This window comes from Scleropages formosus, chromosome 11, assembly GCF_900964775.1.
Source record: "Scleropages formosus chromosome 11, fSclFor1.1, whole genome shotgun sequence".
NCBI classification, from domain to species: domain Eukaryota; kingdom Metazoa; phylum Chordata; class Actinopteri; order Osteoglossiformes; family Osteoglossidae; genus Scleropages; species Scleropages formosus.
Window position 1 is genome coordinate 1,786,028 of NC_041816.1, and position 15,600 is coordinate 1,801,627.

The 15,600-nt window shown below is 42.1% G+C and overlaps 1 protein-coding gene across 1 annotated transcript; it reads left to right on the forward strand.

The window, feature by feature from the left end:
- Positions 1-4,277: 4,277 nt before the first annotated feature.
- On the forward strand, positions 4,278-14,542 carry trpm5 (transient receptor potential cation channel, subfamily M, member 5). Its single transcript, XM_018752722.1, has 26 exons — positions 4,278-4,332; positions 5,965-6,026; positions 6,284-6,440; positions 6,974-7,154; positions 7,674-7,840; positions 7,967-8,144; positions 8,231-8,295; positions 8,383-8,568; positions 8,757-8,856; positions 8,986-9,104; positions 9,266-9,601; positions 10,080-10,223; positions 10,444-10,567; positions 11,084-11,229; positions 11,355-11,467; positions 11,570-11,668; positions 11,759-12,017; positions 12,098-12,216; positions 12,519-12,651; positions 12,753-12,927; positions 13,020-13,188; positions 13,333-13,511; positions 13,644-13,776; positions 13,869-13,941; positions 14,099-14,189; positions 14,438-14,542. Exons 1-26 carry the CDS (start codon positions 4,306-4,308, stop codon positions 14,521-14,523), a joined length of 3,621 nt encoding a protein of 1,206 aa, XP_018608238.1. The 5' UTR covers positions 4,278-4,305; the 3' UTR covers positions 14,524-14,542.
- Positions 14,543-15,600: the final 1,058 nt, after the last annotated feature.

Below are 15,600 nucleotides of genomic sequence, written 5' to 3' on the forward strand. Positions count from 1 at the left end.
ACTGGATCAGTGGAATGTTACACGTGACTTTTGGAAGGCAATTTAAAGAATTATTTTGTACTGTCAAATGATACTTGACTGTTCCAAATTTTACAGTCTAAGAATGCAATTATGTTTTTGATATGTAACCACATCACAATAAGCCCATGTACTGTAGTCTAAAATGTAACTGATGACTATTCCTCAAGATACACAGCATTTCCACATTTAAAGAGAAATGTTCACTGTTTGTATTTTAACATGCTTGTAGCACTTCTGCAACACAATCGTTTCAACATATTGTTGGTGGTTGGACACAACACACGCACTGTCCGAAACCGCTCGTCCCAAGAGGGGTCGTGGCGAACCGGAGCCTAACCCGGCAACACAGGGCGCAAGGCTGGAGGGGGAGGGGACACACCCAGGACGGGACGCCAGTTCGTCACAAGGCGACCCAAGCGGGACTCGAACCCCAGACCCATCAGAGAGTAGGCGTTGGCCAAACCCGCTGCAATGCCGCACCCCCCGGTTGGAAACAACCCATGGAAAATCTATAAAACGTGTAAAATATGTATTTTGAGACTTATTATGAAAAATTAATATAAAGGAGACTGTCCATTTTAAATGGATTTTAAATATTTCCTTGAGGGATACTGTATGGTCTGTGAGTAGACTTCTCTGCAACTGAGATGCAGTCAAGAAAATATCACTAAAAACAGAATTGTCACAACATATTTAACAGATCCATGACATGCAACTTTAATTTAGTAATGACATACAGATTCAAGTAAATCCCACAACACTGTCAATGTAATGAATATTACCTGTGCCCAGCAAAGATTAGAATTCATTTGTTAATTTATTGTATGTTCCTATGTTACAGTTTATTTGTAAACATTTTTCAGCTAAATAAAAACATTTATTAATTATATCATGTTTAAAATTATTATCAATTTTGATTGTCTAAACTGGCTATAGTCATAGTGATTGAGCCGCCTCTGAAAAGATGTTTACTGTGATAATTATACAGTATTTGAGTCCCATTATTCAGTTTTCCAGTAAAACGCCACCATCTGCTGGTGGTTTTATTTGGTACAGCTGACCAATAAACTCAAACATTTACTTTTATTCTTTGTGCCTTTTTAGTTTTTTTTTCATTCACTCACTTGCTCACTCATTTTTCATAACAAGCAAATCAGTATAAATAAATGCAATGCCTGCAAAAGGTGTACATTTCATCTGATGACATAGATTTAAGATTAAACAGTTTTTTAATGTCTAACATGCCACCCAGGAATATGCCTCATTGTAAAAGTAATCCGCAGTACAACAGTTTACCGTGTATAAAAATCATAATTGAACGAGAATACATAAACAGTTCCCATGAACGTAGGGCTTAGATAAAACTCTCTCATAGGTCAAAGCTAGAAAGAAAAATGCTCAGATAAAAATGGGCAATAAAGCTTTGCTTCATCAACAATTTATTAATCTTCAGCTCTATTTAGACAGGCCCCCCCAAGGACAACAATATGAAATTCATGCAAATAAGAAATAAACACAGTGCAGCTGAACTCTTCATTCTGCTCTCGTCATGAGTCGTATCTGTCACACCTCATATCTCCACCATCTCGAAAAGCCAAACAAGAAAAACCACAGTATAAAATGTTTTCTTTGGTTGCATCACCAGTAGCCCGGCACCAGACAAACCAGTTTTGGAGTTTTTTGGCTGCCTTCAACGTTCTGCCCAGAATAAATACGTGATTAATAGCAAAGAAGCCACACGAATGTTGACTGAAGTTCTCGGCTCTCGATCTCACTTGCCGCCCCGTTGTCTTCACAGCCTCTTAGCCTGTGTTGGACTAAGTGTTCCCCTCCTTGATGTGTGCAGCCGAGCCCATCCCCCACTATCCTGGACCCCATTTGGGACACTTTATTTTATTGTTATTTGAGTCAGTGAGTCATTGTTTGAATCCCCACCTACCCATAGCTTTCAAAGAAACTGTATGTTTACTAAGGAGGGGAAAGGACTAGAACAACAGAACCCTTTTGCATCCATAGATTTTACAGCATGTTGCAAATCCAATCCCAGGAGCGATGCGGGTTGTCATTTGTACCTGGAACTGCCTGTGCTCCAGGTTGTCTTTGTCTCTCTCAATGGGCTGCTGGACCTGGACACATAGCGGTTACCTGTAGTCTCCTATGACTAAGTGTGCTAGTGGAATAACCATCCATCCATCCATCCATCCATCCATCCATCCATCCATCCATCCATCCATCCATCCATCCAATGTCAATAACTACTTGTCCACTACTGGGTCACAGTTATCCAGAACCTATCCTGGAAACATTGGGTGTAAGGCAGGGCAGGGTCCAGGCAAACCCCCCTAGGACAAAGCCCCCTTAGGACAAGTAAGTAACAAAATTTTTATTCTTCTCATGATTTGTAGTTTATGAACACTTCTATGAATTGTAAAATACCAAATTTGTTATATTATGAGACAGCAATAAGGAAGGTATTAAATAAAAAATGTATGACATAATGAGATAGCATTAGGTATTAGAAGCATTGTATTGTGTTATAAATTTACAACACAGTGTTTTACAACATAAAATTTGTACAATCATAAAATAGCATAATTAAAATAATATCATATTGTATCTTTAAAAAATGAAAAAGCAATATTAAGAACATCGAGTGTTAAGGTTAAATTTAATTTACTAGAATCTGATGCTGTGTCCTCCGCCACTGAAATTCCTCCAAGGTCTTCCTCTCGTCGACATAGTCCAGACATAAGTTCTTCAGTCGCTGTTGATGATCCTTTATGGCACGTTTGACTCGTTTTCTTGGAGGTGATCTCCATGGTGGCTGAAGTAGTAGTAGAACTGATGCCTCTATCTAGCACCCTTATATATACACCTGATTTTCCCTTCAGAAAAAAACAGGAGCTTCTGTTATTTTTTAATGTAATGAAGAAGGTTTTTTCCTGCTTTACACTTCACCAGAGAGGATTGTTGGGCATTTGTCATTTTATATTTTTTAATGTAATTAAAAAGGTTTTTTCCTACTTTACACTTCAACTGAGAGGACAGTGTTTCAAAAGAGGGGCTTTTGCACTACAATCAGGGCAGGGCACACCTTGGTTAGGACATCAGTTTACCACTGGGCAATCACACCCATTCATTCTTTCACACATACATTTACACACTTAATGGCAAGTTAGAGTTTGCAGTCCACCAGAAACATATCTTTGGACTGTGGGAGGAAACCCACAAGAACGTGGGGAGACCATTCAAAGTCAACACAGACTGAGCAGGATAGGAAGCCAGGACAGAACCCAGAGCCCAGGAGCGGTGAAGCACCAGCTCTATCCACTGTTGCACCACACTCACTTAAAATAATAAAAGAAAATGTAGGCAAATAATATGGCTTCTGAAGCTCTGAGCTCACTGAGGACCCATCACCAAAGGCAGAGCACCTGGTCTCATTCGAAACTGGCTGGTCTCCCCATTCTTCTCAGAGTACGGCAGCACCACACTGGGGAGAGCAGCTGAAACCATGCACATGGTGCACACACAAAAAGATCCTCATCGCAGCCCATCCCCCAACCTCAACACACACATACAGACAATACGATTGTTTCTTTGCCTCCACTATAGAAGCCCAGGCAAACATGCCCACAATGGGACACATCCCCTTTGTGCCAACAGCAGTACTGTCATGCCAGGTCGCTCGTCCATTCTACTGCTCCTCTCTCTCCGGTGAAGTGGGCACACGCCCGGCTTAGTGTGTTAAAGCGTGCAACACACACAATGGTTCTCACAGTCAGTGAACCAGGCATTTCTCGGAGAGGGCAATAAAAAGGGAAAGCTGACACCTATTTGCTATTCTGTGCATAGTCTCACAAAACACGTGTTCAGCCATTCTTGAATTTAATTTTTTTCATATGCTCTTTTGCTTTTATCAATTCATTATATGTATAAACTCAGAAAACTGGCTTCTTCTTTTTTTTAGAAAAAAAGGAAATTCTGTTCCATTGCAGACCACCGTACCGCTTCCAAAGGAGCATCCTCCATATATGTCCACTTGAGAGGACGGTAACATCGATACGGGAGGATGCGCTGAGATCACACCTGGTCCATACGAGCGTTGTTTGCACGGGTTGCCGTGCAGCCCTAAGAGTGACGTCGCAGCCACCAGGACTCAGCAGTGGCTGGTTGGGAAAACTCACCTGCGCTGCATTTCCTGGTGGCGCATAAGAAACGGACATCCAGGTGGACAGGTGAGCAGTCCAGGAAGAGCGGGTGAGAGCAACGAGACAGAGAGACATGACAGAATTAGAGGACAAATCTTCGGTAGGCATGTACTCCACTCACCCCCCATCAAGGGTGTGGTCTTTCATCTCATTTTATCTTCCATCATGTTTTCCTGGACATTTAATAAAACTGGAATAACACCAGTCATGTACCTGCAGATAGTAGTAACTGGGTTATGTTTAACTTCTAAATATTTAAAAATATACTTTTGTTCTCTCTTTAAAATGAACATTTAGCAATTAAACTAGTATTTTACTTGGAATGTGATATGAGCTCTGTGTTTGTTTAGATGTTTGACTCTGCAATATTGTGGGAGTTTAATAATTCCAAAGTGGCATGTCGTTCAATTTTGATTAGTGTCTTGCTCATATGGTACAGTTATATAGAGTTGAACAGAGTATACTTATATATATGTATATATGTATAAAGATACAAAGAATTTCTGTGGTTGATTCTCTATTTATATATTCCCCTTTCAACAGCTTTCACAGATAAAAGTTCATGCAGTTGAGTCGAGAGACTGATCTGAAGACATGCATATGAACTGCTTGTATTGAATACGTTTGAATGAAGAGGTTTTCTCTGAAATGAGACGTGTGACCCCATGTGATTTAGGGAGTAGGTTGTAGTATAAAGCCACTTCGCGTTTTTCCTCCATTCCAGAGATCCATTCTATGACTTGTTCCTTTTTGAATTAATTTTTGACATGGTGAATTAAAAACCTTTGAAATTTAATTTGTTAAATTTGTTAAAGCTTTAGCATAGCTAATTCAAAAATCAGTAATAATATCTTAAAACTTTGGCATAACAAATTGCAAATGAATTTGCCTGAACAATCAAAGGAAGTATTGAAGTCAACAAATGGCTTTACTCAGTTTTTTAAATGTTTTTATTAAATTATTAATTGCTTATCAAATTTTCTGTACAACGTTGAGAGTGGGTATGGTGGCGCAGCAGATTTGGCTGGGGCCTGCTCTGTGGTGGGTCTGGGGTTCAAGTCCTGTTTGGGGTGCCTTGTGGCGAGCTGGCGTCCCGTCCTGGGTGTGTCCCCTCCAGCCCTGTGTTGCCGGGTTAGGCTCCTGTTCACCATGACCCTGCTCGGGACAAACAGTCATAGAAATTGTGTGTGTGTTTGTGTCACATTGATAGACATGTTTTTGGCAGGCCATAGCAAGTCGACAATATTTGTTATATTGGATTGCATTATGATCCTTTAGGTATAACAATCCCTAATCCATATAAACAATTATTTTATGTTTTATCTATCTTCAGAGTTGTATTGGTACTACTAATCTCTTTACACTACAGTTTGTTCGTTTTTTGTCGTCCTTGCCATTCAGTCTTGTCTCTGCTCCGTGTTCATGTTGCCCATGCAAAAAGGCATGCAAATAAAGACCCCCGACTCACCTGGAAAGGAACCCTTGTGAGGAACTACTGTTTTTGCATGTATGGAAAAAAGGATTTAAACCATGTTGTCTGCTTAAACATGGCAACTGGCTCTTAACCACTTTGCATAAAGTATGACAGAGCTTTAGGATTCACTTATTGACTCACTTTATTGGACTTGCTGTGCAATGTCATGGTCAGAAAGTGCACATTTTAAATGATAATGATAGTGTTGGCAATCAGGTGGCGTTTGCATGTGTAAATTTGATTGTGCTGTGCCAACAGTTGGGGCTCCAGCTACAGCACATTTGCAAGAAATGCGGGAATATTGTGACCGACAGACAGAGGTAAGAGCAAAGTAGGACCATAGGCTTGTCTAGCAGGAAGTACCTAAAAGCTCCCTGATCGACGAAGGTGGTGCAGATGTCCTATTAGACCTGTAGTATCCCATGATGTATAAATGCTCATTATGCATTCTTCTATTTCCCACCTGATTTCCTTCACTTTCTATCATTTACCACCCATTCAGTTGTGTTCCACCTTACCTGTCTTCCTCAGACCTCAGGGTGGTTGAGTAATGTTCTCCATCTGCATGTCATTGCAGTGGAATGCCATGCTGCCACTGTTTCTCCCTGCTCAATGAGGGGATGAAGAAAGTGGCGCACAGAGAGAGGAACAACGACTTGCAGGACAACAGGGACAATGTTGTGGGGCACCTGGGAGACATAGACTTCATAGGTGCCAGTAAAACACGTGGCAAGGTACTGTAATACACACGTATAAGTGCATACATGTGGCTGGTGTCAGTCCTGGAAATCTCGCAATGGAGTATCAGTCAAAATTTGAGTACACCTGGCCAACCTAAGAAGTACCTGTATGGGACAAACTGGACAGTAGAATGAAAGCAAGGAAACATGTGTGTCCTGCATCTCTGGGAACTGCTCCAAAAGAGCTGGGAAGACATGTTGGATGATCTCCTGACCAGATTTGTTGACCAGATGCCTCAATTGTTTCTACATAGTGAGCTCAAACTTTTGACTAGTGCTATACATGAAACAAAAATGTTCATATTGTAAAGATGGGAAAAACATCTTAGACTGTTACTCCCAAAGATGACTTTTGAATACTGAAGAGGTAGAATGTTTGCTCGGATATTAGCTGCGACTTTCCACATGTGCATAGCCTGATCATCATGTCACTTAATGAAGTGTGTTTCCTGCAGTAATGATCAAAAATGTGAACACTGTTGTGAACACTGTTAATTGTACAACAGTGACTCTGATTTCTGGGGCAGTTTGTGAGGGTGTGCTACTCCATGGACCCAACCCTCATCTACCAGCTGTTGACTGAGCAGTGGGGCCTGTCCCCACCCCACCTCGTGGTGTCACTGGTGGGGGGAGATGAGCTGGCTCAGATGAAGCCCTGGCTGAGGGACACGGTGAGGAAGGGGCTGGTCAAGGCCACCCAGACCACAGGTAAGGCACATACAGACTCAACACACACACAGCCAAGCAAAGGAAACACTTGGTTTACTGATTCACTATGAAGTCTTGTGATCTGAAGGTTGCTGGTTTAAGACCTAGAAGTTGTACTCAAGTAGGCAATGTGCTTAGGCTTAGTTTGAAATCCAGCTCAGGTTGTGTGGATTTTGCATGTTCTCCTTGTGAATGGTACAATGGTGAACCACTTCCAACCCTCCCTTAGCATGACAACCATGCAAGTGGTCACCACGAATCAAATTTTACACAACAGTATAATATACCGTACCGTAGTGGGAGGTATTTAGCATGAAACATCTCAAGAACATCTCAAACTGTAGAAAAAAGTTTGCAGGGGTTGACAACTCAAATCATAATCACTCACCTTTCCTTTTGCTAGAAGCCAACACAAAATCATTCATCTTTGTTGTACTTACCTTATGTATGATCCTCTCCTGTGCAATCTGAACTTTCAAGCAGCCATGTCTTGACATCCTTAGTGTCTGCCCAACTCAGGTGCATGGATTCTCACCAATGGGCTGAGGTTTGGCATCACTAAGCATCTAGGGCAAGCGGTGCGGGACCATGCCCTCGCAAGCACATCCTCCAAGGTCCAGGTTGTGGCTATTGGCATCACCCCTTGGAATATGATCCACAACAAGGAATTGCTGATCTCTGCCAAGGTAGGCTTAAGGTTTTGTTTCAATGTGTTTTGGGCTTATATGGGATTTATCTAGGGATGTGTTTATGTGTCAAACTATTTCTGTTGTGTAGCATCCTAGTGTTATGGCATCTTTGCCTTCTTGTAGCCTGACCAGCCAGCAAGATATCCATCAGAAGACCTTCCACATGGGACTGTCTACTCTCTGGATTGTCACCACTCACATTTTGTCCTGGTGGAAGAGGATCCTCAACAGCCAGGCAGCACTTGCGAGATGGGGGTCAAACTGCTCCAGCACATCTCCCAGCAGCGCACTGGATATGGGGGTGAGGGTGTGAGGTCTTTTTCTTAAGTGACTTTTGTTTTTATCATCAGCGTATGGAATCCTGAACATTTGTGTGCTCCTCTTTAGGTACTGGCAGCTTTGAGATCCCAGTGCTATGTTTACTGGTGCACGGAGAGCCCAAGATCCTTCAGGTCCCTGTCACCATTTACAGTTAAAATAGACAAGAGTAGCACGTTCTGAACATCTATTGCAATGGTTATGTGTTGTCCCACCTACAGCGGATGTACAAGGGGATTGTCAACTCAACACCCTGGCTAATCCTGGCAGGCTCAGGAGGTGTGGCAGACATTTTGGTGACACTAATCAACAAAGGGTTTTGGGACACGGAGACTGTGCAGGAACTACTGCTGGACACCTTTCACACGGGGTTCCATAGCACAGACCTGACCACCTGGACCAGACAGGTTAGGAGTTCAGCACTATCTATTCATCAAAATCCAGGGAAAAGTCAAATGTGCTTACCAAAGGTGACCATTATTTTTGTTCTCCATTTACAAATTTGGAAAAACCATAACTGTAATCTACAGGTTTTAATACGGCTGCAGTCTGCTGATTCCCTATAGCCATTGTGTCATGCCAATTTTGTCATCAGATTCTGAAGATTATGAAAAATGGACACTTGCTGACAGTGCATGATCCAGAACAGGAGACATCAGAGCTGGACACAGTGATCCTCAGGGCCCTGGTTAAAGGTCTGTGACCACATGTTTTAAAGGATTTTGTAAACTTTCCATATCCCTGCCTACTAGTCACGAACTTCAGACTCATCAACAAGGCTGTTTGTTTCTGTCTTACTCACAATTTTTCATCCCACCTACCAGCCTGTAAGGCTCAGAGTCAAGAGGCACAGGACTACCTGGATGAACTAAAGCTGGCAGTCGCCTGGGACAGGGTGGACATCGCAAAGAGTGAAATCTTCAATGGAGATGTGGAATGGACGGTAAAATACTGCTGTTAGATATTGCTGTCACGATCAGAGACCACAATTCCTCATCTTCTCATTCTTTTTTTACAGCTGTCTTCTTTACATTTCTAATGTTCCTTGTGGAATAATAATAATAATAATAATAATAATACACTTCCTATGGCTATTTTTAATAGGCCTGTGACCTGGAAGAGGTGATGATGGATGCTCTGGTGAATGACAAGCCAGACTTTGTGAAACTTTTCGTAGACAATGGAGTGAACCTCGGGGAGTTCCTCACATATGGTCGGCTCCAGGAGCTGTACTGCTCCATTCCTGAAAAGTGCCTGCTCAACGACCTGCTCAAGAAGCAAAAGGAGAAGCAACTCCTGCTGGCAAAGGCTCGCGCACCCGGAATTATCCACAGTGAGCCGGGGGAGCGCCGGCCTCGGTTCACACTGCATGAGGTCTCCAAAGTGCTAAAAGACTTCCTCCATGACTCCTGCAAGGGCTTCTATCAGAAGATACCCACGGTGGGTAGTGTGTGCAGACGAATGATACAAAGAAGTTTTTAAACTCTTGGTATCATGTATAGTTGGATTACTCTTAGCCTCCTAAGACCCACCTATTAATTTTTGTCCTCTCGAGAGCACACAGTTTTAAATCTATCTCTCTAGCTGTACATGCTAAAATGCTGGGTTGTGCTGCGCTTTATAGAGGATCTTCTTTAAAATGCCACTACAGCTGGGGGTGAGGATTTTACAACTTTCTAAAGCTCCTAGAAAAATATCCAAATTCATTAATACAATTTTGTTGAAGTAAAATGAGTTTACTCTGAATATTTTTGTTATACATACTTCTACCAGTGTACTACTGTATACAAAATAAATATAGTTGTACTTAGGGAACTGGCTTTTTGACAGTCTTGACAAATGCCAGATTCAAGTGTCAGGGTACAAAAAAAAAAAAAAAACTAGAAAAATAAACAATATGCGTGTATTATTTTTCCAGGAAAAGGGAAACAAAAACCGACTTGGTCCTACACCCAAAAACCTTCCTGATCCAGAGGAGCACTGTGAACACCCATGGAGAGACCTCTTCCTGTGGGCTGTGCTGCAAAACCGACAGCAGATGGCCAACTACTTTTGGGCAATGGTGAGCTGGAGACGTGGAGAAATGACTCACCTTCACCACTATTGAGTTTGCATGCTTGTAAATTGCTCCTGATGTCCATCCTATCTCAGTATAGTGGTCCACTTATACCATATAATGCCGATAATGAGAAACTAATGGGGACAAGGTTAGGAGAGACAGAGAAATGTTAGTGTGTGCAGACACATCGTGTCATGTGCCACATGCCACATGTTTTTCCAAGGGTCCCGAGGCAGTAGCAGCAGCACTGGCGGGTTGCAAGATCTTGAAGGAGATGGCTCACCTGGAGTCAGAGGCAGAGACTGCTCGCAGCATGAAGGAAGCCAAATATGAGCAGTTTGCTCTAGGTGAGAGAAATTATGTTCTGGGTCTCTTGTCCTTGAAACTGCACATTGCGGCATAGCTTCCAACGGTGGTATACATGGACATGTGTTGACTGATAATACCTGGACAGATCACATACAGCGACAGTCAAAGGAATGGACGCATTTGCTGGAAGCTAGTTTTTGTTCACCAGACATTTGTTAAACAAGTTTGATCGGGAAATGAGGCAACGTGTCTTCCCAGCTGTTCTGCAGCAGTTCCCAGAAATGTAGGACACTTGTGGGTTGCTTGTGGACTGTTCTGTTTTGCTCGTCTCATACAAGTATTGCCCAGGTGTACTCAAAATTTTGACTGGGACCGTATGGGCAAGCTGGTCGGTGATGCTCACTAAAAGTTTCGAATATTTCAAATGTTTTTTAGTGTTTTACTGATAATTACTAAAAACATTGTATAATTTTAACAACAAACTTCCCTGTGTTCTTCAATACATTTGAGCTGTTTGCAACTTTCTCTGAAATCTGCTGCCTTGCTTTGTGCAGATCTGTTCAGTGAGTGCTACGCCAACAGTGAGGACCGTGCGTACGCGCTGCTGGTGAGGAAGACTTGCTCCTGGAGCAAATCCACTGTTCTCAACTTGGCCACAGAGGCAGATGCCAAATGCTTCTTTGCTCATGATGGGGTTCAGGTTAGATCTGTTTTTCTACAGCACATGAAAAGCAAATAAGTTAAAATGACCAGAACAAATCAATTTCCCCAGACTGCATAGGACCATGATACCCGTATTGTGTTCATACTTTTCTTGTGGTCCAGGCTCTCTTGACAAAGATCTGGTGGGGAGCCATGACAACCGACACAGCCATCTCCAAGCTGGTCTTATCCTTCTTCTTCCCACCTCTCATTTGGACCAACCTCATCAAATTCAGGTAGATGATGTTTCTGCTAGAGCCATAATCCCAGAGGTGAGATGGTAGAGTGCCATGGAAACAATGGCAGTTGCTCTTTGTGATTGTTTGCATCCATTTCAGCGATGAGGAGCTGGACAGCTCCCGGAGCGGAGAGCAGTTTGCTGAACTGGACAGCCTGGATACTGAGAAGGCCTTGCTTCTAACAGAGGACGATAACATGTAGGTCCATCTTCTTTACCTGTATGGTCCACCACCCTTGTTATAGCTCTGAGCTAAAGCCCATTTTGAAGACATCACTTTCTGTTCCAGAGAGTCCAGAGAAGGCCCTTCAGTGCCACAGAGCACTGGTGCCATCTGGATGCAGTTCCTCCTCCGAAGATGGCGCTGCTTCTGGAGCGCACCTGTCACTGTCTTCCTGGGCAATGTTATCATGTACTTTGCCTTCCTCATTCTCTTCACCTATGTCCTCCTCCTCAACTTTCACCCTCCACCCCCCAAGGGCCCATCCATTGCAGAGATTGTGCTCTACTTCTGGGTCTTCACCCTGGTGTTGGAGGAGCTGCGGCAGGTAATACTGCGTCAAGGGAAAAAGCATCGTATTCAATTGTTTTAGATTCACTGAATTACTTTTTTTATGTTTGGGGTCAGAGCTTCTTCAGTGATGAAGACATGAACATCCTGAAAAAGTTCAAGTTGTATGTAGAAGACAATTGGAACAAGTGTGATATGGTGGCTATTTTGCTCTTTGTGGTGGGTGTGTCCTGCAGGTAAACCTCACCCTCTTCTGTGTCTCCGTCATGTCATTTCACAGTAACATAATCCAGCATTTCACTGCTTTTCTGCAATTCACACACAGTTTGCTATAGTAAGTACGTACACCTCTTAACAAAAAAGAGTGTCGGACTCTATTGTAATAAATCAGTTTAGTAAGTTTACAAACAAGAAAAGTACATTTTACAAAGTACTTTTACAAACCCGTAGACTTGGATATTGTATCTGTGGTTCCAAGCAGGGACAGTGTTGCAAAGCATGGTGCGTTTCTCTAAGCTCTCTGTGCTACTGTGTGCAGGATGGTTGAGCACATGTACGAAGCTGGACGCACAGTCCTTGCTTTGGACTTCATGGTCTTCACCCTCCGGCTAATTCACATCTTTGCCATCCACAAGCAACTGGGGCCCAAGATCATCATTGTGGAGAGAATGGTGATAAGAAACACAAATATGCTTCAGTACACAAAAATCAGTGTACATGCTTTACATGCAGTCTTGTACTGACTCACTCTTATTTGTTCTCTTCCCCAAAGATGAAGGATGTGTTCTTCTTCCTTTTCTTCTTGAGCGTCTGGCTGATAGCCTACGGAGTGGCTACCCAGGCGCTGCTGCACCCCAATGATCCACGGCTGGACTGGGTCTTCCGCAGGGTGCTCTACCGCCCTTACCTGCACATCTTTGGCCAGATCCCTCTTGAGGAGATTGATGGTGAGAGTTTGGGGTTAAACATTTAGCTGCACCTAATCATATTCCAGAGAGGGATAGGGAATAAAATGTACTTTTTCTTTGCACTGTATCAGCTGCAAGAATGACTGAGGCCAACTGCAGTTCTGACCCGGAGCAGATCATGCATGGGATACTGCCTCCTTGTCCTAATATCTACGCCAACTGGCTGGTCATCCTGCTGCTGGTTATTTTCCTGCTGGTTACCAATGTGTTGCTGTTGAATTTGCTCATTGCCATGTTCAGGTCAGCATTGGGTCTCGGGGAAATGTCAATTTTGATTTATGACATCTTATCGCTTCCTAAAAAGTAAGACAGAGAGTATGTTTCATCTGACCAGAAGGTGGTTTAAATATTTCTTGCTTATGACTCACTGGCTTCTGGTTGTAGTTACACCTTTCAGGTAGTACAGGGAAACACAGACATCTTCTGGAAATTCCAGCGGTACAATCTGATCGTGGAGTACCACAGCCGGCCAGCTTTGGCACCGCCCTTCATCATCATCAGTCATTGCTCCCAGCTGCTGCTAAGCCTGGTCAAGAAGACTGAATCCAAACTGGAGCACCTTGGTTAGTACACTCCAGCTTCACTGCATTCATGCTGTGTACACAGATGAGGATATGAATGCATGTCACATACATTTAAAACAACTTTACATAGAAACACTTTAAAATGAACTGTGCCTGGCTTTGGGTGGTCAGAACGGGAGCTGCCTCCTGGATTAGACCAGAAGCTGATGACCTGGGAGACGGTGCAGAAAGAGAACTACTTGGCCAAGCTGGAATACCACCACCGTGAAAGCAGTGAAGAAAGACTCAGGAACACATCTTCAAAGTGAGTACAGCATTTAAATCCCACTGCTATTATTTCTCCGTGCATGCTACCAATTATTACTTGTTCATTTAATATGAATATTTTAAACACAGAATGCAAACCCTGTTGAAGATTGTTGGAGGATACAAGGAACAAGAAAAACGTCTCTCCTCTGTGGAAGTGCAGGTAAAATATGTAAAAAAAAAAAAAAAGATTTCACGTCTCCATGTTTACTTAAGCATACAAGATGCAGAATGAAGTCAGTGCAAAGAATCGTGTTCTTCAGAATGCTTGGAAATGCTGAAAACAACTGTAAGGCATCCATGTACCTGCTTGAATCCAGGTGAAATACTGCTGCGATGTGCTGTCCTGGATGGCGGAGTGCTTTTCCCGGAGCACCTTGAAGGGTGACATAGAGGCACCAAGAGCTCCAGGTATGTTCCCTCTATCTATTGTACCATTTATTTACAGAAAATTCCAAATTGTTGTTAGAAGATGCTTCTAATGTAGCTAAATTTGGCAAACTTACGATTTATTGCTTTATTGGTCTTACAGAAATTTTTATTGAGAACAGTATACATACATAGATAATAGACAGTAGTAGAAGATATTTCCAGTGTGTATACATACCACTTCCAGTTTGTCAGACTAAGAAATATAATGCTGTTACTGTGTTATATAGGCTCAGAACAAAGAGGCAGCAGTGATCCACAATACACGATGACAGGGGAAGCAGACAAGGAAGGCCATGCAGGAAACAGTGCCTAGAAGACACTTCCGAACATCGACAAGCAGCCATGCCTTACATGGGACAGGATGCTATAATTCACATGCAGTTGCAACAAAGATGACAGGAGGGAGGAAATACACTTAGTTCAATGACAGTTTCCGCAGCACTTCTCCTCACGCCATCGATGCACAATGAGGAATCCAGAGTATCTGCAGGATAGGGAGTGTTAGTGTCACCCACTACAGCTCACTTAGAGAATGGCAAGGAATGACTTTTGCCATTTTACATCAAAGGTCCTTCATGCTTCTATTTAAAACTTTCAGTCATAGACTTGTTTGGCAAATTCAGTCTTTCTGCTAGTCCACCAATAATGTTTTTTTTTTTTTTTTTAATTATTGATTTATTTTTGACGTTTTGTCACTTTTAACAATGCTGTGTAAAAGTGCATGCTTTGCAAGCTTGTTTGGATGGAAAGATGTAACAAATGTATACTATTAAAAATACTGGAAAGTAAAACTAGAGCAGTCACTGCTGCAGTGTACTAATGTTTAATTTCTCATTGAATCACATGAGTTTAGAGACACGACATCATAAAAATCACTTTTTTTACAGTCAAAATCAGTTTTTTTGCAAATTCTCTCCTATCATTTTACACTTTTTCTATTTTTTAACTGGTTTATTTTTGGTCACTTGCTGTAAACTTTTGTTAAACACATGAGACAGTTTTTGTATATGTGAAAAAATTCGTAGGCACCAATTGTGTGTTTGTCCCAAAGTCATATCCCACCCTTGTTCATGTATAAATGGGTAAATCATTGGAAAGTTTATCTAACATTATAAATCATCATTATACATTTGTCAGATGCACCAGTTAAGCAAAGGTTAATAACAATAAATAATACTATAAGTAGTGTAGAATTAGGTACACAGGCTGTAACCATGCGTACGCAAAGCATGGGATCTAAAGGTTTATGACTAAGAAATATAAACAAATTTCTTCCAGAAGTCTTCCCATTATGCAAATCTGAAAACGATTCACAATAATCACAAGAATAACTCAAGATATGAGCTAAGAAGATAAATATGTCGCAAAATCTGGCTTTAAATGGCTACGG